This window comes from Colletotrichum lupini, chromosome 4, assembly GCF_023278565.1.
Source record: "Colletotrichum lupini chromosome 4, complete sequence".
NCBI classification, from domain to species: domain Eukaryota; kingdom Fungi; phylum Ascomycota; class Sordariomycetes; order Glomerellales; family Glomerellaceae; genus Colletotrichum; species Colletotrichum lupini.
In genome coordinates, this window is record NC_064677.1 from 2,184,850 (window position 1) to 2,206,993 (window position 22,144).

Below are 22,144 nucleotides of genomic sequence, written 5' to 3' on the forward strand. Positions count from 1 at the left end.
CGCCCACCTCAGTTGCCTTTTCTGCCCCTTCCCCCCACTTCCTTCCACCAAAGTTGTACCGCAGTACATCGAGGAAGAACGGTACGTACCTGCTTTAGATGATGCTTCGCAGCTTCTTACGCAGTAGACCCTTTTTCTTCCCTTCCATTTCCCCTCCCCCTCCTCCATGCGGATAGCACCACAGCAAAAAGCACCAGCACTTTTTCCACTTCGCTTCGCCTCCAATTGCAGTGCACGCAGCCTGCAGCACGGTTCACCTCGGACTTTGCCAGCCAAAGATGGGAATATCACGACGCGCATTGGACGCAACCCGCTCGCCTGCCCCTCCTCCGCGTTTTCTCACCACACGGACACGGGCCCAATTGTCTTAGAGTCTGTCATCATTCGCAGCCCTCTGTGCTGGGCCTGCGTTCTACCTCTATTCAGTCTATCGGCTGCACGTCTGTCTACTAGCATGGCAGCATGGCATCCCTGAGACTCGGCCGTGTAGCTGAACCATTCGAGCCAATGACCTTGATACGCAAGCAAGCTCCGGCTCGTCTTATCGGCTGATCAAGTAGCCCCCGAAACCCCTTGCTCGCCGGCCGTTCTTTCCTCCAGCTCCGCCATCGCACTCTTCTTTCTCTGCGGCGTCATCATGGGTATCATTCTCTTCCGCCTCTTACGGCAAGCAGTAACCTCCGTCAACGACAAGATCGGATCCCGTGGTGTACGAGGCGGCATCCGATGCCAGGTACAAGTATGCGCCCTTGAGCTCGCTGGGTTCTCCCTCGCGTCTGATGTTCAAGTCAGCTTACAGACTCACACATGATGCATCTCTGCAACTCACCCCATTGGCGTCTTGTTCCTCCACTGCTTCTTGGACTCTTCGTCGACGAAAGCGGTAATCTCAGTCTTGATGTATCCGGGCGACACCGTGTTGACGCGGGCAAAATCGACCCATTCAACAGCCAAGCTCTTGCCTGTGCACGGGTCAGTCCCGTTCGGTTCCTCCACAACTTTAGCACTTACAGAGGTGGACGACGGCCGCCTTGGACGCGTTGTACACGGCTTGCGCCTGGGGGATGTTGACAACGTGAGCGCTCATGCTAGCGGTAGCAATAAAGCTACCAGTCGTGAAGCCTTCGAGCTTCTTGCCGTCGAGCGTTGTGCCCTCCTTCTTTTGCCTACGGAAGTGCTCGCCAGCAACTTGGGCGCAGTACACGGTGCCGTTGACGTTGACGGCCATAACCCTGTCGGCAACGTCCATGGGCCCGTCAATCAAAGGACCCTCTTCCCATGCGATGCCCGAGTTGGCGACAAAGATGTCGAGGCGGCCGTTGAACTCGGACACAATCTGCTGGATCGACTCCTGGATGGCTTGGTGGGAGGTGACGTTCACCGGGTACGCCTTGCCTGCGAAAGGGTTAGCAACACGGCAGGGACGTCTTTCTATAGCGCCTCCACGCACACTTGACGCCGTACTCTTTCTCAATCTCAGCAGCACGGTCCAAGGCCTTTTTGTTGCTGTTGTACCAGATGGCGACATTGGCACCCGCCTCGGCGTAGGCATGGGCAATCTGCAAGCCAATGCCAGCACCAGCTCCAGAGACAATGGCCGTCTTGCCCTTGAGAGAGAAGAGAGGCAGCACACGAGTGCTTTGCGGGGCCACGGTGGCATCGTGCTTGAAAGCACCGTCCTTCATGTCGGCCATTCTTGCGACTGTCGTGGAAAAGGGCTGGAATCTCGCGGGGTTGCTGCTGCTGTTGCTGGCGACTGCGGCACGAGGAACACAGAGGACTCGGGGCCGCGAGACCGCAGCGCGAAGGGCGTGGCGGAACATATTTAACAAGCGTCGACTCGACAGGACAGGGAGGAATATTGCCGCAAGAGGGTCTCTTTTCTTCTTTTGCTAATTCACTCAAACAAGGTTCTAGGGAGAAAGCTTCAACGCACTCTAAAGATATTGAGGATTCCACTCGACGATGTACATTCACGAAGCGGCCCCCTCGAGGGAGGAGCTAATACTAATACTAGTATGGCCGGCGCGCCGCGGCAATGAGTCCCTGGCTCATGCGCCGGAACAATCGACAGCGAGGTGACGCTGTGGGGCTCAAGGGGAGGTTCCCGGAGGGGAAGCTGTCTGCTCCATGTTGTGTCGCTCCACGCTAGGACGGATGGAGGGGTCAATGAGGTGTCTCAAAGCCGTCATTGACCCTGAAGACGGCCACTAGGGATATGCCTATGCATGGCTGCCGTCGTCGCAACATTCCCTTCCAGGCTTCTGCTGCATGTCTCAAGTCTTCTTCATCCTCGGTCGTTGCCGGGGGGGTTCCAGAACTTCCAGGTTCTTGTGGGGGGAACCTGGTGCCATGGGGTCCCGGCCTTCGGGGCTATTCGGGTCGCATTGTTCCTGAACTGGGCCGTGTCCAAGTCTCTAAAGATGCGAAATGTCAATTCCCAGTGTCCACGGCGGGTTTGCTCAATGGGCCAAGGTCCTGAATCGCGGGGCCATCGGGGCTAAAACGCACATCCCCCGCCTTGACTCGACTGGCGCGCTTCTACACTACAGCCGCTTTTTACACTACAGGGGACATCGCGGGGGCACACAATGACACGAGACCCGGGCTGCCAGAAACGAAACGCGCGGGTCATCGGCCAAAACGCAGCGATTGAACGGACGAGATGATATCAACGGTTTCCTCTTTGCGCCTTTACTCGCGAACCATGTGCTCCTTCACATGCCAATGCAGCTCCGCCCAAGACCTTTGACACCCTATCATGTGTTCCGTCTACCTCAGCCAACAACCTGGTTCAGGACCTGTTCATGGGGGAAGTTTGTGTTTCTCCAACGGGAGACAAAATCATCACGGTTAACTATCGGTATTAGTTGCGTTGCTCGTGTGATGACCGGAGAAAGTCGAGATACTCACTGTAGGCGCCGGCGATGCGTCTTCTGCCCTCAAACGCACTCCTACCGTGCATCACACGCCAGTTGTCAAAGACTGAAGACTGATTAGCATTTGTCCCGTCTCGTTTCAAGGCAAGACATGGCACCACTCACTCAAAACCTGGCCGGGCTTCAGTTGCCACCAAAATTCAACGTCGGATCTCCGGAGAATGGCATCCCACTTGCGCGCCGCCGCATACCACGCGGTCGGCGAGACGTCGTCGGTAAACGGCACCACGCCGCGGTCGTCATTATTCCACCGCACCCGCTGCAGCGTCCGCGTCTGCGGGTCAACCTCGAGCACGGGGTACCGCTTGTCGGGAGATATCGTGATGCCTTCGTTGCCGCTCGCGTGCCAGGGCAGGCGCACCTTGGAGAGGATCTCGTACGCGGCCGGGTCTTCCTTTTGCAGGATCTGCGCCGCGTAAAAGGCGTCCACGAGGAGCGATTCGCCTCCGAGCTTGCCGTCTTCGGGTAGCTGCTGTCCCGGCGGAGCCTCGTGGGAGAGCATGTGGAAGGCTTGCAGGCCGGCCGGGTCGGTGAAGTAGGTCGTGTCCGTGTGCGCCGGGAGGGCGATGTTGGTGTAGGCCGTGTCGGCCATGGCGAGGTCCGGGACGAAGTCGTAGAAGCCGCCGTAGTGCGTCTCACGGATGAAGGCGATTCTCTCGAGCACGCGCTGTGTTGGTTCCGGGGTGTCGTAGGGGGTTCCGTCTACGAAGGCGAAGCCGTACTCGCGCTGTGGGTGTCAGTTGACCTATCATGCCCTGGTAGCAGAGGATTGGGCATGCTTACAATGAGGTTTGTCAACTTTGCGACGCCCGAGTCGTCCTTGTCGGTCATGAGGTGGTCGTACTCGACGACGGGGCGCCTTTCGCCCACGTCGGAGCCCCAGAAATGGGAGCTTGCGTGGAAGGTCAGTAACTTGGTGTGATGTGATGGTACGAGATTGCCCCTTACTTGACTCGTTCCGGACTGCGGTGGTCATGTTGCAGGTAGTGCTTGATAAAGTGCCATGGGTAGAAGCTCTCGTGACCGTCTTGCTCCCCTAGTTGCGCATGACTGTCAAATCCGTGTTTCTTTTACGAGAGTGTTAGGAGGGGAGGGGGGCTTGGGTGTTGCACCTACATGTCACCTTGATACCCTTTTCTTCCGACTTGATCTCGGAAGGTCTGATATCTTGGCTAATCTACATTTTCGTTCAACCAAATTGCCATTGTTAGTCGAGTTGGGGAAAGGCATTTCTGGGGAGTGGGAGGGGAACGGGTTAGGTGATTTGAAGGTTGGGGGCCATGTTGCCAGCAGCAGCAGCAGCAGCAGCAGCAGCTAGGAGGCACGGTGTGATCAAATGGAATAGGACAGACGGGGAGGGCTCACGGCGTATGTATCAAAGTTTCGTTGCGTGGTATCTTGGTTCACGCATTTGCTGCATCGACAGTTGTCTCTGTGTGCCGGTGGGGTTGTGTCAATTCGGCCGAGATATTGGATTTCTGGTGCTGAGGCTTGCTGATGCGGTTGGCGGAAACGTACCTTAGCCAGAAATGGGGGCTGCGCGGTGGGAGAGAGTTTGTGTTAGTTGAGGTGTGTGGAAGATGGTCACGTCATGGTGAGGACCAGCTAGTTGCGCCGGAGCCGGGAGCCGGAGCCGGAGCCGGAGTTGCGGCCAGGGGACCGGGGAAGCCGAGCGGGAAGACGGGGGACGGGAGACGGGGAAAGAAGGCGGGGTTGTGATAAGGTAAGGCAGGTGCGGTGGGGTGGGTCAGGTTATGACCGGGACTTACAGCGTTGATCTACGGGTTGATACGCCCGTCAGCCCTTCGAATTGCACGCCTTCGGTGACGACCTTTGCGTTGAGCTGGCGGGCGGCGGCGGTTGCGGAGAGGTGTCTACTCGCGGATCCAAAGGTGCCACCACATGTGATGCGGCGGGGTGGTGCTCCGAATGCAGAAGCGGTACGCCTAGAACGGGGGAGTGAGACCTTCACGTGTCACACATGCGGACGACGACTGTACTACATACCTCGCGGCTCGGGGTGCGATGGTTCTCCAGGGGAGCATTTTGGAGACCTACAGACGAACTAAAGGGGGAAAAGAAGCACTCTAGAGCCCAATCGGGTGGTGAGGTTCAGGTCCTGTGGGATGGAACTCTGATAACGGGCCGAGAGGAGGGTGGGAGGGAAGATGTAGGATAAGGTAAGGTAAAGTTGGAGAGAACGAACTCTGGGAAATGGGAATTTGGAACCCGGGATGATTTTGGTTGGTTTGTCTGAGAAATGCGACGGAGGCGGGATCTCGCGGGGGATCGGGAGGGGGCTCTGGCCTCTGGGGAAAGCTGAGAAAAGCCGAGAACAGGCGGGATTGGTACCGCTGGAGATGCTGTGGTTTTGGCACTGACATCAGCTGATTGCCCCTCCGTACTTACCGTACCCCTGTCCACTGCTTTGTTACCACGCCCTGAGGATGGATTATGCCTCGGTCTAGCCAGTCGATTAGGTACCCGTTGAACAAAGCCTGGGCGGCCCCGAGTGGACATTTCGACTGTGGATGGGCTGAGTTGGGGAACAGGTACAAGAGTCCTGGCTGGAGTTCCTTGTGGGAAACATATCGTGGCATCTTGTGCTGCTCCCTCGGTGGACTGGTGCTCTCTCGCGTGTCATGATGGGCTACATCATGCCATCACTTGAGCCTCCACTGGTAGAGAGACTGCCTCATGGGGAATCCCTCGACGAGGTGGTAGGATATGCAGTCGCAGCTACAGCCTGGATTGACGCTCGAGTTAATAATGTTCCATATACCATCCCGTCTAGCTAAGTACATTCTAGGCGGCAGAAATGCTCCACGATCAATCCGTCCGATGGTCCTAGTGCAGCTTGCACAGGCTCCGGCCTCAACTTCGGCCTCAACTCCGGCTCCGGCTTCCGCTCCCGAGAGGTGAGACTCGGAGGGCCGGAGCAGCCCCCATCCGGCAGCGTAACCTCCGAGGAGAGACGCCGTCCCGGGGGAAAAGCTCGTCATTCGGGCAGTGTTGGACAGATGGCCGGCCTTCAGTCCGCCGCCATGACACAACCTCGCAGACGCTCATGGGCATAGCCCAACATTTCGGCTCCCCTGATCAACGGCAGATCTTGCTTCCTCTTCCCGCCATACCACCTCCAGCATTACCACTGCCAGACAATTTCGCCACGTCGTCAAGAGTATGCCTCGCTAGACCCAACCGCGTTTGATCGGCCTTCGTCCAGACCGTCTCTCGAGGCCCTCTCTCACAGGTTACACGCCTTCCAAATCCCGGACAGGTGGGATCTCGCCCAGAGGGTCCAAACACCATAGCCGCCGTGACCGTTCTCCCGGGACACCTATTCCCACCTGCCTCGTCGACAACCACCCGATTTTCGGGTCCTGTCATCACCATCGTGGCATCCGGGTCCTGTACCCAGACCCTCTCAAGAAAAGGACGAGGAACAACAAGCGCCAGACTGCCACAATCGGCCTTCAGGTCAACCTCCTTACCCGTTCTGGCCATGTCTTGAGACGTTGCAGGGTGCAGCTTGCAGCAGACCCTCATGGCCGTCCACTCACATGACCTAGACGGCGCCGACAGAACGGTAAATTGGAAATTCTTCCTCCTTTCTTTGCTGTGTTGTCTCCTGCAGGTTGGCGTTTGCTGTTGTTGGAGCGGCGTTGGGGGTTTGTAAAGTGTTCGCGCGTAGACGGCTCGTGTGATTGGTCGCGCTTGGCGACGACGAGGACCGAACGTCGAAACCCCCCCCGTCATCGCGGCAGAGCATGTTCTGCGGTTGGTTCAATTGTTAGTTCTAAACTTCTAACCAACGGCGTCTTTTAGTTTGCTTGTCTTGGCTGTTGTAGACGAGGCACTGATATACCGCGATGTCCTCTACGTGTATGTTCCGGCCGAGTGGCTTTTCCTTGAGTTGATGGTCTCTGTCTTGGTTGGATTCCCTTTGATATTACGATCTGTCTACCATTCTAGATCTCTTTCATTCTCTACAACCGCTTTCTTTTGGGAATCTTCTTATAATCTTTGCATAAACAACATGGCCTCGGTGGGAAGCTGGCGGAGGCTATGCATAATAATTTGGCTTCTCTACATCGAAACATGCGTCTCCGGACTGCAGATAACACCCCTATCGCTACCAACATCAAAGTCCCATAATATTGACAACCAACTTACACCAAAATCAACATTGCGAGCCGACGCTAGCTGTCCCGTCAAAAGCTACACAGCCTGCGGCAACGGCATGGCAGACTACTTTTGCTGTCCCAGCGAAACGACATGCATGGTGCTCGCGGAGAAAACCACCGCCCTGTGCTGTCCAGAGGGGTCTTCGTGCGAGACCATTTCGCCCATCACCTGCGACGTTACCTTACAAGACGTGGTCGAGAACCCGACGAGCCCGATCCATACCACTAGACTAAAAGAGTCTCTGCCGCAGTGCGGAAACAAGTGTTGTCCCTTTGGGTACACATGTCGAGGCGACTCTGCCTGCGTCTTGGACGACAGTCAGGAGGGGGAGGGGTCTCAAACTTCCAGCACGTCAGTCTCATCCACAAAGACGAGGACAAGGACTGTGACGAGCGCGACGCCGACGACGGCTACCCAGGCAGCGACGACGACGACAGTGATCGAGACACTCCCAGCCGCCTCGTCGACACCATCCGCAAACCCAGGCGACGACCTCCCTACCCCATCAGCAGTAACATCCCCCTCAGAAACCACCCCCGCCGCCGCAGCAGCCGCCTCCCCGAGAAACTCAACATCAGGCGGCATCATCGCAGGCACCACCGTCGCAGCCATCGCCTCGGTAGCAGGCCTAACCTGCCTCCTCTGGTTCAAGAGACGCTCCATCTCAGAAAGCGTCGGCTCCGCAAAGTTCCCCCGCCCCTGGCAACAACTACGCCAAAACGGCTCGGACCAGGACGTCTCGTCGCTGCCGCGGTACAACTCCCCGCCGCCGGCGTACGCCGTGGAGATGAAGCCGCCGCTGGCGAAGCCGTACACGTGGAAACACTACAGCCCGGACTCCTTTGGTCGCGACCGCTACGACGGCCGTCGCTACGACGACCAAGACGACGGCAGCGTTCCCGTCCCCGTCTCTGTTGCGCTCGCTCTCGCTGTCGAGCTGCCCGCCACGCCGGTTTCTTTCAGTCAGTGGCGTGTTCGGGAGGAAGGGGAGACGACGAGGCCGAGGTCTCACTATGAACCGTACCGGCGTCCTTCATGATTGGAGATGTCTTTCTTCAGGAAGGCTTTGTTCCTGTCTTGGGCGATTCGGTTTCTGCTTTTTGATAGACTAAGAATTTGCTCTACCGATTTTCTTTGTGTTGAAATGCTTGCGCTTGTCAAGCAAACAACCTGTTACGACAGATATGAGACACGTTTTCTGTACACTACTAGGAGATATGGGGGGAGAAAATCTAGAATGGGATCATGAGTTCATCTGCCTACGAGTATGAACCAAAGCCTTCTCGCGTCTTTGATGCAGTGTGTTGATATCGCAAGGTCCACCATGAGATTGATTCAATATGCCCCTGATGTTATATCAGTCTTAGGAGAGACCGTAGTAACTCAACCAGCCTGCTAAAACCCAAAGCGTACAACTCCAGTCATATCGAACACCTCAAAATCGTAGATTCAACACTAGCTCAAAACGTAGTAGAGAAGGCCGACCTTTTCCCCCCTTTCAAAATGCCTCGGCCGACGACGGACAGGGTCATCCACGACTACACCGCAAAGATCCTCCCCGCGACAATGATCCTCACCCTCGTCATCTTCACCGTCGTCGTCCTAGTCTACAGCATTGGTGAAAAGGCCGCCGTGCCCCGGGACGCCGCCGTCGCTTTCGCCGGCATCGTCTTTGGCTTCTCGGGGTTGTGGCTGTTGGGACACCTCGTCATGTACTGCCGCGGCGCGCAGGCCGTCTCGCCTCCGCCTCTGGCTTTGCCTCTGCCTCTAACGGGAATTGCGACTGGGATCGGTGACACAGCGATGGCTGTCCCTCAGGTCCCGCGGGCGGCTGTTGAAGTGGTTGTGCCTCCCACGGTTCATCTCCACCACCACCAGCAACAGCAGCATCAACGGGTTTATCAGCCGCCGCAAGGTTTCCCCCCTCAACTTCAACCTCACTCACAACCGCAGGATCAGTCTCACCGGCAGGTACTACCACCGCAGCAAAAAAAGCAGCACCAGCAACAGCGGGACCACCAACAGCACAAACCACAACAGCGCGAGCAACAGCAACACAGGGGCCAGGAGCGAGAGCAACAAGCAGAAGCCGAAGGGCCGGTACAATTAGGCCGGGAGGAACAGAGAGAGCATGAGTCCCGTCGGAGACTAACAGACCATGAACCATACATCAAAGAGCCGCCTTATCCCGAGTCACCCCTTGGAGCATATCAAGGGGGGTCGCAGGAAGAACCAAAGAAGCCAGCGCAGCAACAACAAGATCAGCGGAGGCAACAACAGGTAGAGCAGCAGCAGCCGAAGCAAGGACGTGAGATCTCCGGGCCTCTCGAGAACGTATGGCAGAAACGACCAAGCGCCCCCGAGAACCAGCCTGCTCCCGTAACGGTCCCCGGCCCTGTCCAGCAAAGACAGCAGCCAAAGGGACCCAGGACTATGACGGGGAAACCACCCGAACCTCCTGAGCGCGTATCCAGCCTCCAGAAGTCGTTACCCGGAACGTCGTCCCGAAGACATCGCAGCTCGAGCTTGAGTAGCTCGCGGGTTAACCGGCCTGGCCAGCTATCGAGGGGAGCATCGAATATTCCAAGACCTTCTCGGGGTGGACGTCCAGAAGACACTCCCAGCGCTCCTTATGAACGAGGCCGTCCACGGGTAGATCGCAGTCGTCCAGTCCAAAACCAAGACATCGAACCAGAACCCAGGTCTGCTTCGATCAGATCGACGAGTTTGGACTCCGCTACGCAGGCATCTTTGAAGGTGAATGCGGCCCCTGAAACTTGTGAGAGTCCTTGGAGGGCTGACTCAGACCAGCCCGCCCCCTTGAACATCGCGAAAGAGTCACCATCCAACCTTGGGAGGCCGATTGAAGAACCAAGAGTCATCAGTGGCCGCGCCTCTCTTTCAAGTCGACGATCCGACCAGCTTGAATCTGGCCCCCGGAGTCGAGGAGCGCAAGGCCAGACCGTTGCCAAAAACAGGGCACCAACTATTCGCGAGGTGCCTCCAACGCCACCGAACGAGTTCGCAGCTCCCGTTCAGCCCGCTCAAGACGAGGTACGTGATCGATCCGTCCCTTCTTCTGTAGCCTCTTCTTCATCTTGGTCGCCTTCTCTTCCCCCTTCTCGTACCCCGCCAGCGCGCAGACCTCCTCCGTTGGATTTTGACGACATGGGCATCATCCCGACACGCGAATCGACAGTACGTGAGGACATCCGCCAATCTATGTCCGACCTTGGGAAATCCATACGTCGTTCTTTCACTAATTTTCGTGTCAGCAATTCTGATAGCCATGGGAAGCCTCGTAGTATCATGACGGGCTTTCAGACCAATGTCGTCTTCATGCCAGACTACAACTTTACGGCCACTGAGCTTCTTAATCCCATATGTCACGAGAATGGAAGTTTTCCTTTCCTGGGGTATTGTGAGGGAGACGGAGAAAAGGTTGCATCTGGGGGGGGAGCTTGAGTGCAGAGGTGATGTCGTTATGGTCTGCAGTTCGGATGACGCGGGGCAGTGGCTTATCAAGCTTGTAGAGCTGGCCGAATCATCTAATGAGGCCGAGGGTGATATTTTGGAATAGACGTGTTCCGTAGGAGAGGTTTTTACCTATAGATCTTGTTCAAATGGAGGATGGACACGCCCTTCAATTTCTGGGCTACCATATCTTGAATCCTTGATGAGTGTTCATGCTGGGTCAGATGTTCCGTAGTTCTTCCCCGCATCGTTACCAGTCTCCGTCCGAGTTGATTCAATTAAAGGAGGGATTAACTACATAGTAAGTGTTCAGTTGTTGGAGGTTTAAGTTGCCAGCTGTGAATGAGGGGTAGCCGGAGCTCCAGGATGAAGCTCAGAGCATCACACCACATTGGGTTCCGTCCACCTATCAAGACTCGAAGTCCAACAGATTTCCAAATACAATTGCATGGCATGCATGGAGCATGCACCAGACAAACCAGAAGACGGAGAAGTGTTCGGAGACCACGGAATGACTAATCTGTGACGTAAAAGCTACCTGAGGGAGTATATCGCAGAACTCAACCTTGGAAAGAGTACGCGACTGTTGTGAACATCACTTGGATGAACGCTTAACATGGCAGAAGCCCAGGCATCAAACGAGTCATCATGGACCGATACGATCTACAACCTCAACCGCGGGGACGTTGACGGCGAGCGCGAGCGCCTGGCTGACAACCACTTCAAAGTCTGGCTGCCCCTCACCGTCGACCTCCTCCCGCCGCACATCCTCTCATCTCTCGAACCAGCAAACCCAGATCGAGCCCCTCGAATCGCAGACGTGGCAACGGGAAGCGGCGTCTGGCTGACATCTCTCGCCCAGCTCGTGCCACAAGACTCGGAGCTCTACGGCTTTGATCTTGACGGGCTCAAAATGCCCCAGTCGCATAGATCAGGAGTATCGTTCAACTTCGTGGAGCACGACGTTCTCAAGCCGTTTTCGGCGGAGTTCAGGGGCACGTTCGACCTTGTCCATGTGAGACTACTCGCACTGGGGCTGAAGAAGGATGATTGGGACGTCGCCGTGAGCAATATGCGTGAGTTGCTGGTGCCGGGCGGGTGGCTTCTCTGGGAGGACATGAGTGACCTACTCATCAGGTTCTATCCGCTGAGCAGGGCGTATGAAGAGTTCTGGTGGGTTACTATGCAGCACGACGCGAAGGTCGGGAGGGATAGACTGTGAGTAGTTGCACTGCCGTTGCCTTGCTTTACCCCTTTTTCGCCTCCAGTCATGAGAAGCTCACTGCTCACGCTTCCGATAGAATGCCGATGGGCCTGCTCAAGAAGCTTCGAAAGCTTGGGTTTCAGAACTGCGAGCAAGAGATCTTCAACTCATGGGCCGCAGATGATTCGGTTCGAGATGAAGCTACCTCGGGGATCATGCGTCTTATTCGACCTTCGCTGACGTCCATAGTTGAAGACGGAGGAGAGGAGACGGTTAAGACGATGGAGGATTTCACCCGAATCGAGGCAGAATTGAAGCGTGATGTGGAGGAAAAGGGGTGTCGAGTTGGCTTTGATTTCGTGTGGAATTGGGGGCAGCGAGCTTGATAAGGCTGATCCTACCCTCCGTTCACTTCTCAAAGATAGGCTGCTCCTTCATCTCATATCTACGGTCAACCCATCTTTGTTACGCTTCAATGAAACCAGAGTCCACCCAGCGGAAAGCCCACGCTGCCACCCCGTCGATCCAAGTAAGGGCACGGTGTGGTGAAAGACACCTGCTCTGTTCGCCTGTTCTGGCTGGCCTCTGCCTCTTCCGCTTACACGCTGAGATGTACGAAATCGGTCTCCTCGACGCGAACGCTTAGGGCTCCATCACTTACAGCGCTTATCTCTACAGTGCCTTGCGTAGCGAGCGATTGACGAAGGCTCCGTGGCCCGATATAGACGCCGTGCTTACCCTGCTCGGCGATTCCGGTTCCTGGGCTGGAGACCAGCGCTCAGTGACTCTCGACGATTATCACCAAAAGTTTTGCCTTCGGATGACGTTGTCCCCAAGTTATACTGTGTAGGCTGGTCAAAGACCGAGTATAGGAAGCTTGATCGCTGGTGCAGTAGCAAGATATACATCCAGACGACCAGTCGTTGATAGACAGCAGATCAATACAAACCGGCTCCATCTTCCAGCAGAAGTCTGTTCAACGCTCAGAGAGGGATGATATGACACTTTTCACCTCGCCGTTCAGGTTACCCCTGAAAGCGCAGGTTCTGACGTCTCCGGTGGCGATTGGCACATCTTCTTGCTATCAATGTACTCTGTATACAACTAAAGCACAGCTGAAGGCAATTTCAGCCACAAGCAGACCTTATCTGTGCGCTTCCTCATTGGCATGAGTGCATTAATCGACGTATATACGGAGAGCGATGATAAGTCTAGGCTGGTACCAAGGTCCCAGGGTCGAAAGACATGCTGATTGATTGTAAGAAAAAGCCCAGGGCTCTTAATACAGCAGACCGGTCGTAGTGCCGCCTCTCAAGAGATCCGGTTGACAGGTCTCTTGCTCCAAGTTCTGGATTGCTCAGAATCTCGACCGCGGTTCGAACCATAATGTGTCAGGACTTTTAGGAAAACACTTCGGGCCCGGGAGAAAGCGGCGACGGCAACAGATATCACAATCTGAGTTCCGCGGTCCGGCAGGTTCGGGTTTCAAACCGGCCTTCATCACAAAAACAATGCAACAGCCCGCTCGGAAGTATGATATACGCCTCATGGCAAATAGACATCTCCGGGGGGCCGGTGATTGAGTAGCTCATACAACACAATGTGTGACGAGGACCATATGGGCTTGCCGCGCCGGATCACTTCCCACGGACAAGAGTCGAGTCGCACGTCCCCTTTCCATCAGTTTAAACTTCCCACCGTGCCCCCTTAGCTAGCACTTCAAATTACTGACTGCGAGTCACAATATGCTCTCACAACTTACCAGCCATACAATAGCTAGAGAGAGAGCCTAGAGGAGGTGGGAGGCAGAAAAAAACCGCGCAACTCGGAAAGCGTCAGTGCAAACCCTCACCAGTCCGAGAGCCCGCAAATGACAACAAGACATAGCTTGAGGTCATTGCTTTCTTCCCGAGTCTCGCGGATAACGAAGGATTGGGAAGGGGGAAACTCGGACCTCCCGGCCCGTCGAAATGCCAACCGCGCCAGCGCATGAGTTGAAAGGCGTCAGTGCCGGTGAAGTCTTTGCATGACAAGAGCGGCCGTGAGCGGTCGCGATCATTGCGCTGTTCATCTCCCGGCTAGACCATCACAATGACAGGATATTGCCCCCCTCTGACTGTGTGCGTGTACGCGTCCGCGGTTCTCACGGTCTGGGCGGCATCGCGGGCGTGGTGAGGGCGGGCAATAGTTGCCGGCGGGAAGATGCCAGCCTGAGGTAGCGACTTGTCAGACATGCTCAAGGTCTGGACTTGGAAGATATCTGTGCTGCGAGTCTGGCGCCACAGCGGTCGTGTCATACGGAGAAGGAAGAGACGGGTTGTGATAACGTACAAGCACGGAGGACGTCAGTGAGCCTCATGGCGGGCAATATCCGAATTTTGGTAATCGTCATGAGGCTGAATGATGGACGACATCGGGGTTTGAGAAAAGAGCCTCTTTACAAGGGCCCAAGTGCAAAGAGCCCGTAGGGATCGTTGCCAGCGACAAAAGCCACCGCATCAGATACTGGACCATCTTCAATCTTTGAACGTTCACATTGTCGCAAGGCTGAACCCCGTGGCTGGATCCCAATGTTCATCATCGGCAAGCGCTTGTCCATACCTCAGGACGATGCGGGAGGCAGGCCACGGCTGTTTCGAAATTCGAATCCAAGGACCCGACCCATCGGAGTGGTGGCTTGTTTGAGATCTTCTCCACTGATCGGAAGGATGCGAAAGCCACGAGTAGGCCCTTGTCGGAGGCGAACGCCTTTCCCACGATGAGATGAGGCCATCGCGATGCGTTGTTTCTTCACCACGAGGCCTAATGCTTTCCAACCCACCATTCGCTCTCAGACGAAAAGCCACATCAGCAAAAGGGCCACAGAGATGTTCGTGAAACTCGCCTCCCGATCTCTCTCATCTCCGCGGGCGCCGAAAGAGACCACTCGCACCCGTCCGTCGATTCGGCGCCCGCTTGCCTGAACTGATCTCCCGGATCCGACTCTCATCCTTCCCAGGAAATATCAGCAAGCCGTAAGCTATCCCCCATCTCTTCATTTGCTCGGACGACAGCCAACTAGAAGGGGCTCGTTACTTAGGCAGCTCCCCCTCCCCATCCACGCCGCGCCACGATGGGCAGAAGGCCGTCTCTCTCCTCTCGTGGCGCGGCGTCTTTGCGCGCGCTAACAAGCCGCCTTGTGGGCATGGCAATCTGGCAGCCTTGAGAGGTGCCATCCCAACTTTTGATTAAACACGGTGGCTAGCGGTAGTGCTCGGCCGCAAAAGGGGAGCACGAGGGGTGTAGACTTGGCGAAAGTACGAAAGGAGAATGAGGGAGCCCGGACTTACACTGGGCTCGGACCCGGAGGCGTGGGCTGGTGACGGGGACGGCCTCTGGACAGCGAGGACCGGTTCGCTACTACACAATCGTTCCTCATCTCCACGGCGTGCGTGCTCTCTGGTTCAAATCTCCGCCCCCGTAATCCGTCCAACGCCTGCGCAGGAATGAGTGACTGGTAGAGGACTGCAAAATCCCGTTTCGAGTCAGGCGTCACTCGAGCCCTCCTTTTACCCAGATTCCGGTGTTCTGGGAACGAGAAATCGGAAAAAAGTGGAAGCCAAACTGCCATGTCTCGCACGAGCACATCAAAGGATCATGGGCACAAGGTCCCCGTGTTGCCCTGCTCCCAGCCATCGGGTCACACTACAACTGTCCCGGCATCACGCAAGACTCCCAGCCCTGCCAGCCACGACATGTGGTCGAAGAGGTCATCCAAAGTTGAACGAGACATAGAGAAGAATCGCGACAAATGCAGGGTTCTGGCCCGACGACCCAACTAAGTCGCGACGACGGATTCGAACGCGTAGAAGGAAAAGAAGGCTTTTAGCTAGAAGAGCCACCGCTACCTGTTTTGCCCACTGGGCAGAGAGGCTGGCTGGGAGACCAAAGGCTTTAGCTCGGGGTTGCTTCTGCGTGCCCCGCAACCAGCAATTTAGAGCTTTCCGAGCCGCCGGATAGGAGCAACGGGCGAGCAGCAGAAAAGGGAAAAAAAGTGTACGGACGGTAGAGAAAGCTCCAAGTTGTTTGGCTGGACCAAACCTGGGGGCGTGATGGCGCCGAGCTGGGAAGCTCTGGACGCTTGCGTCGCACAATCTTTTTGGCGGCGGCTGGTGGCTTTTTTTTTTTTCGATCTCTCTGAGAGTACTTGGGTATCTCTCGCTCTTCGTGACCACGCTTTCCAGAGTGCGCCAGCGTCGCAAATGGTGACGGGCGTGAAGCTAGCGGGCTCTTAGCCTCCCGTCGCGGTGTACAGATGAGCATGCTAAGGCACAGTACACGCACTTGAGGGCATGTACCCCATCTCTCATGGCTTCATGAGGAGCCTGTTGGCTGGCGGTCGCAATGGAGCTAAGAGGTAGCCGGTCTCTGTGGCGCGGGTGCGCTGATGCGTGACCGTTGGCACATAATGCCGCAATCGTCTCAAGTGTGAGGTAGGAAAAGGGGCACCGAAAGGAGAGGACGAGAGATCGGGGACGGGACGGGGGGATCCACTAATCCTGCTTGGTTCGGCGGTTGGCCGGTACGGGTGCGGAGGACGGTGCGGACGCTGATAGGTGCAAGTGGACGAGCCGGAGGGGTGGAGGAGCACGAGGGGGAAAAGGTGCAAACTGGCCTATCCCGTTGGCCGGTGCGACTCTACGCCGCCGCGGGGGGGCGAGAGAACCTGAAGACGATCTTAATGGGCACGCATTAAGTTTCCCTTCTCAGGGAAGGTGAAGCAGGTAGGTCTGGGGAACGGGTGGGAGAAAGGCGGCTGTTGGCTCGTTACGGTTGCAACCGAATGCATACCCCTTTTTAAACGATGTATGCGTGACTTTGCATCCATCCCCTTATTTCTTTTCTTTTTCTTGCCCTTTTGCCTGTCTACCTACCTTCTTTGGGCTGTGGAGGCGTGGGCGACTTTTCTGACCGTTTGCAGGGGAGCTGAAGGAGATGCAGGTCCGGATGGGGATACAGAGGCCGACGTGCTGGAAGGGGGGGAGCAAAGGGGGCCAAGACTTGGAGGCTCAAGGGCTTGGAGAGAGAGGCGTTCCGTTCTACTACGCGAGACCTGATCTGACAATGACATGGTGCTGTAAGGTACATTTCGTCCTAAGCTCTGATAGTCCAGTCATTGCACAGCGTCGGTGGATGTGCGGATCATGGATGCGATGCAATGCAAGGCTGAGATGATAACGACGACGACGACGACGACGACTCCGTACGACGGGACGGCAATGAGATGTGATGCGAGGGTAGCGAGAGGGAAAAGCCGAAGGGGCCCTGCTCGTTGGGAAATGATTGGTGGCTCCCCCGGTGGGCGAGTCTATGTGAGGCAGACGTCGACATTGGCCGATGCTATCCCGCATCTTTCGATTGTGAAAGAGAGCTTGCCCTCTTTGTCTCCAACGTCTCCATCCAGCACGGTTACATTTGACAGCTTTCTCCACGAAGAACTGCACAAACAACCCTTGAAAGGGATGAGGGGGACCTCGGCCGAGTTCGTATGATGGGGCGTCCGAGAGTCAAGTCAACCCAAGATCAAATCAAACGAAACATTGAGCAAGACAGCAGACTGTGTGGGCATCACTCAGAAAGGTCGTGTCATTATTCGGGGTTGGCGGGAAGGGGAAAAAAAAGTTTCCTTGTTCCTGCAATGTCGTGCAGATGGGTGGATGGGACCTCGCTGCTCGGCTTCTCCATCACCGTTGAACAGGTCCACCAAAGTCGAGTTACTCTTTTGAGCCATCGTGATAGATAGAGTCGAACGACGAAAAGATGAAGATGAAACAGATGTCGACTGGGGTATTCCGAAGATGGGGAGGGGGGAAACGACTGGGAGTTCTAAATGAGTGGAGGGCGGGTGCAGCGTGCATGGCGCGTTCTGCAGGTACAGGCTCGGCCAAGTACGGTTGCGACGCTGCTCTTGATGCTGTAGACTATCCGTACGGATATAGAGTACGAATATAGCTTGGCGATTCGAAACCTGTCAATCTGTGTGTGTGCCACTCTCCCGCGTCTGTAGTGCCAAGTGCTTGTCATCCAACGTCTGCTGGATGACTGATCAGTTTCTTGATATATCCATTACCACCATGCCATCCCGCCCACGGTCAACCCGGCCAATGTTCGTGTCGCGGGGGCCACAAACCACCAGCAGAATCGGAGATGGGGGCGCGGGAAGACCAAGAGACGAACGGAAGAGAATACATGCATAGATCCAGGGGTCCCGTCCTACGCGGCTGACCTGACTTTGAACATGTCTTGGACCCCACAATGCAATGCAGAGTATAACTCCTCCAGTGTTGAGCTGCCTCTCCCCATGTGGACTGCTCAACCTGCGACGCCAGAACCCCAGTCCACTTAGCTCTGTTCAGAGAGCAAAGCGAAATGAGCAGACACACCAGGGGAAGCACACCGCCAAGCATACCTGCCACCCATTGCCCTCTTGACCTTGACCTTTCCAGGCTTCAGCCACTCCCAGAGCTTCCTTACTACGGAAGACGGAGGAAATCGTAGATCTGCAAGTCGGTGAGCGACACGAAGCGAGAGGCACTGTATGGAGATCTCATGGTCCCCCCCCTGGTCCCCTAATCCCCTGTCGTTTCTGGGTTCGTCCGCCCGAGGTCTTCTTAGCCTTCTTCACTGTGTGGGCTCTCCTCTGGATGGATACACAGTAAGCTCTCTCTCTCTTCTTCCTTGTCGCTCTTGTTCTTTTCGCCCTCCACACGGGCGCAAGGATAGGGGACTCATGTATCTGCGGTAACGACGTTTTGACGGCTGATGGAAAAAGAAATGGCGAGGAAATCGGGGGGCACGACAAGGGGAAGCTGATTTTTTTCTTCCTTTCTTTGGGGGCAGGCAATGAACAACGACATGGGAGGGGTGTGCTATACGGACAGACTGTACTGAGCATGGAGCGGGAAGAAACGCAAATGGTAGTGTAGACGCGTCGGAAATGTGATCCGTTGACGTTTACATTCAAGCTCTCGAGAAAGACTCTGCAGAATTGCAGTGCAGACCGCTCATGTTGGGGGGGCCCCGTTCCTTGTTACCAGGTACCGGACAGAGGCTCCTAGCAATCGGTGTAAGCCCGTTGGCTGAAGCCTCACCGAGAACCGATACTCGAGTCTCCTCTCTCTTCCCCCAGAGATGTCGAAAGTCTCACCCTCACATCTCGCACACAGACAAAGGACGCAAGGGGCGCATACGGGATACGGATACACACGCGCACATACAATGGCCGCTAGAGATGCACAACACCCGCAGGCAAGGCTCACTGACTCTGGGTTGCCCAGTGCTGAGATGACGGGATGCCAAACGAAACGAACACTGGTCCGTGTTTTGTCCTTGACTCGGGTTTTGGGTTCCCTGGGCCCTCTTGGACTCTGAACTCTGACTAAGGATCTGTACGACCAGAGGAGCAAAACGCGACAACGAAGTAGACAGATCACCGTGAAAATTCCCCATGATGAAGAGAGGGTCCTGTTAGTAGCTCCACCGGGTCAGAGCGCGAGAGAATTGCAGCTTGCCTTGCCTTGCCTTGCCTTACGCAGTACACAGAGAGATCAACAGCCGCGACATCCCGACGACGATGATATGACAAGTCAGGGTCTTTTGGAGGGGTGAGGGTTCTCTCGCCTTGCATCGCACGGCAGAGTACGCCATCACACTCGGACTCATGAACATCGCAATGTTAAAGAATCGCGGGGAGGCGGCGGTGAAGAATGGTGGCAATGGCACGGGGGACGGGATCAACGGAGCCACACCACACGCAGAGCCACACCAGGCTGGGATCATGAGCGATGGATATCTGCCATCCCCAGGGTTTCCGAATGGAACCTCATTTCACAGCTCCCACTGGTGTCGAGAACTTGGAGCTTGGACGGAGAGAGGGAAACGAACACCCCCAGCTCCGCCCGCGGATCGGAATCTACCTCGCACGACGCCAAGACGCGTTCGCAATCTCCAGACGGCGAAGATAGTGCCTTCATCCCGAGGCTTCCATTACTTGGTGGTGAGGCTCTTTTTTCTGGTTACGCCGCTAGAGTTCGTACGATATATTCCATCGTCGACTAGCTAGAAAGTCTAGCAGGCTTCTAGCCTAATTCACCCACAACGAGAAATTGCGGCGAAACGGCCCGTGGGCTTTTTCGGACGAGTAGCCTCGTAGCCTGTAGGTAGCTTTCGCGGTGGTTCAAATTTCTGCAGTATTCCTCTTTGGGAATCGCGTGATTGAAGGGTGCAGTATTCTTGTGGTGCTTGTCCTCCCGGGAAGCCCCCAGCACCAAGAGCTGATATAATCTGATTAGCTCGAACGGGGGACCGTGTTGGTGATTTTGATTCTTGCTGCTTCAGATTGATTGCATAGATAGGATGTGGGGTTGGCCCGAAGCTAGGGATTCAGGAATAGGATTTCCTGCGGCCCTAGTTAAATTCGCGGGCAAACCGAGGGAAGGCCAAGAGCTTTCGACCAAGACTCGTGTGGTTCTGCTTGGCGACGCTTCTGTTTATGTAATCCGACGAGGGACAAGCGCGGCGTCGTATCTGCAGATTGCAAATCTTCCAAAGAAAGATCGCCAAACTGTTTGAGATACATTTCGAAAGCTTAAACTCCGCATGACTTTGTTCGGTGTCGCCTATCAAAACGTCAGTCACCAAGACACACCCCTTCCCTTCCATGGGTGATGGCATCATCATAAATCGCCCAACGCTGTTCGTTCGCCGCCCCCCCCCCCCCCCCCGCGTCCGTCCCGCTCGCATAATGAACGCAAACGGAAGACACGGTCAATTCAGTCACTGGTTGGTCTCGGTTCTATTTTGGTGACACAAGGGAATGCCAGGACAAAGGTAGAGACCGTGGTGGCCGGAGCTGCTCTGCGATTGATTAAACGAAAGATGGGAAACGAATCTCCCTTGGGCCGGAGCCTATTCTTCACAGCTGGGATCGTCCTTGGTAGCTGTCACAGTGCTCAGGAGCTCAACTACCATCCTGGAAGCAACAATCAAGAAGCCAACAGGCAAGTCCCCGGATCCGCTACTTTAGCGGTAGTTTGCTCGCGACGTGACAATGGTAATGGTGATGAACCATCAAAGCCGCGCTAAGAAAAAGCCACCGTCGCACAAACGTGCATGTAAAGTTGCGAGCTTCAAGATTTGCCAGATTAGCGGAGAAGAGGGGTGCGTCTTCGCGAACCATCAGCCGTCAGGAGGGGCCGATCATCACCATCTCCGGGGGGCTTGCGTGACCAGCCTCCCGGCAACGGCAACGGCACAGGCAAAGTCAGAACAGTATCCGTCGAGTCGTCGTCCGGGCCGTGGTCGGTGTTCCGTCTGTTTGCAACCCATTCGGCATGGTCAGGTTTCTTCGGTCCCGGGTTTTTTTTTTGTCCAACGCCATCAATCTCTTTCGTTCGCAACGGGATCTGCAAGACATCATCACAGGAAGGGTCTTTCTGTCCGAAAAGGGCAATAGAAAGAATGCTGACGTTGAGTGAAGCCAATGACGTTTTGGAGTTACACAACGTCCTGCAGACTTACACCCCACGATTAAGCAGCACCGAACGGTAGACAAGAAAAAGCCCTGGGGTGGGTGTAAGCGCAACCCAAGCCTCACGTCGCGTCCGGCGCCGTAGCCGAACCGGTAGCTTCGTATAGAGTGCGCGGTTCCAAGTCTTTGACCAAGTCTTTGATTTAGATTCAGAGTTGTTCTGCTCAACTTCAAACAAAGGCGCGCGTTGGCATATGCCCCATAGCGGCCCAGCAAGTCATGACCTTAGGTAATCCCAGGCACTTACAATGCTGAACTAAGCGCCGTCTGTCTGAAATAGACTACTGCTTGTAAACACTATTTTGCGCCGGGACTACTTACACGTGTAAAGACTGAAGAACGCGGAACCTGGGAACAATTAGACGCAGCCAAAAGACAGTGCAGGAATGTGTAAAGTGGTTTGTGGATAGCCATCTCAGCCGCAAGTTCTACCAAGGCTCTTGAAGTTTCATCTTTTTTTTGCCACGATGTTCCCAGAGTTCAACCCACATGGCTCCGACGGCCGGGAAGCCTAGAACTCGGCCGGCCGCCGTACCGCACCGCTCCAGCCCGCCCCTCCCACTTTCAGGCTCCGACGCATTCAGTGTGCGGGTTCCTGTCGAGAAAGGTACTATAGCTTTAGCACCGGCGTGTTATACGCTTACAAGTGTTACCGGGATGATTGTGGCTGAGGGCAGACGTACACACGTCTTCAGCTCTTCAGCTCTCCAGCTTAGGTAATGCATCCTGGGTTCAACCGCCTTCGCGCACGCGGGTATTAGGTAAGCTCCG

The 22,144-nt window shown here is 55.6% G+C and overlaps 6 protein-coding genes across 6 annotated transcripts; 3 read left to right on the top strand and 3 right to left on the bottom strand.

The window, feature by feature from the left end:
• Positions 1-661: 661 nt before the first annotated feature.
• On the bottom strand, positions 662-6,711 carry CLUP02_07808 (trimethyllysine dioxygenase; the record flags this gene model as incomplete). Its single annotated transcript, XM_049286801.1, has 28 exons — positions 662-776; positions 830-962; positions 1,012-1,395; positions 1,451-1,892; positions 1,937-1,958; positions 2,015-2,123; positions 2,197-2,264; positions 2,322-2,398; positions 2,452-2,541; positions 2,604-2,715; positions 2,777-2,801; positions 2,914-2,985; positions 3,045-3,666; positions 3,723-3,831; positions 3,888-3,975; positions 4,056-4,111; positions 4,192-4,253; positions 4,305-4,371; positions 4,458-4,475; positions 4,542-4,717; positions 4,756-4,885; positions 4,947-4,993; positions 5,026-5,302; positions 5,364-5,552; positions 5,607-5,678; positions 5,742-6,003; positions 6,074-6,470; positions 6,523-6,711. The coding sequence occupies 28 exons, from the start codon at positions 6,709-6,711 to the stop codon at positions 662-664; spliced, it is 4,410 nt and encodes a 1,469-aa protein (XP_049143944.1).
• Positions 6,712-6,978: 267 nt separating this feature from the next.
• On the top strand, positions 6,979-8,166 carry CLUP02_07809 (uncharacterized protein; the record flags this gene model as incomplete). Its single annotated transcript, XM_049286802.1, has 1 exon — positions 6,979-8,166. One exon carries the CDS (start codon positions 6,979-6,981, stop codon positions 8,164-8,166), a length of 1,188 nt encoding a protein of 395 aa, XP_049143945.1.
• A 464-nt stretch (positions 8,167-8,630) lies between these two features.
• CLUP02_07810 (uncharacterized protein) lies at positions 8,631-10,707 on the top strand (the record flags this gene model as incomplete). The annotated part of the gene is made up of 2 exons (XM_049286803.1): positions 8,631-10,543; positions 10,623-10,707. 2 exons carry the CDS (start codon positions 8,631-8,633, stop codon positions 10,705-10,707), a joined length of 1,998 nt encoding a protein of 665 aa, XP_049143946.1.
• Positions 10,708-11,217: 510 nt separating this feature from the next.
• CLUP02_07811 (methyltransferase domain-containing protein) lies at positions 11,218-12,191 on the top strand (the record flags this gene model as incomplete). The annotated part of the gene is made up of 2 exons (XM_049286804.1): positions 11,218-11,819; positions 11,903-12,191. 2 exons carry the CDS (start codon positions 11,218-11,220, stop codon positions 12,189-12,191), a joined length of 891 nt encoding a protein of 296 aa, XP_049143947.1.
• Positions 12,192-13,640: 1,449 nt separating this feature from the next.
• Positions 13,641-15,020, bottom strand: CLUP02_07812 (uncharacterized protein; the record flags this gene model as incomplete). The annotated part of the gene is made up of 7 exons (XM_049286805.1): positions 13,641-13,883; positions 13,953-14,065; positions 14,137-14,201; positions 14,247-14,326; positions 14,407-14,593; positions 14,652-14,795; positions 14,881-15,020. The coding sequence occupies 7 exons, from the start codon at positions 15,018-15,020 to the stop codon at positions 13,641-13,643; spliced, it is 972 nt and encodes a 323-aa protein (XP_049143948.1).
• A 758-nt stretch (positions 15,021-15,778) lies between these two features.
• CLUP02_07813 (uncharacterized protein) lies at positions 15,779-22,098 on the bottom strand (the record flags this gene model as incomplete). Its single annotated transcript, XM_049286806.1, has 30 exons — positions 15,779-15,917; positions 15,992-16,064; positions 16,118-16,265; positions 16,339-16,393; positions 16,456-16,549; positions 16,719-16,902; positions 16,967-17,109; positions 17,174-17,296; positions 17,362-17,415; positions 17,509-17,751; positions 17,836-17,878; positions 17,915-18,185; positions 18,254-18,344; positions 18,724-18,824; positions 18,886-18,992; positions 19,062-19,123; positions 19,155-19,308; positions 19,376-19,464; positions 19,503-19,613; positions 19,685-19,833; positions 19,937-20,218; positions 20,273-20,462; positions 20,654-20,783; positions 20,948-21,009; positions 21,050-21,306; positions 21,364-21,533; positions 21,621-21,629; positions 21,695-21,812; positions 21,863-21,942; positions 22,018-22,098. 30 exons carry the CDS (start codon positions 22,096-22,098, stop codon positions 15,779-15,781), a joined length of 3,813 nt encoding a protein of 1,270 aa, XP_049143949.1.
• Positions 22,099-22,144: the final 46 nt, after the last annotated feature.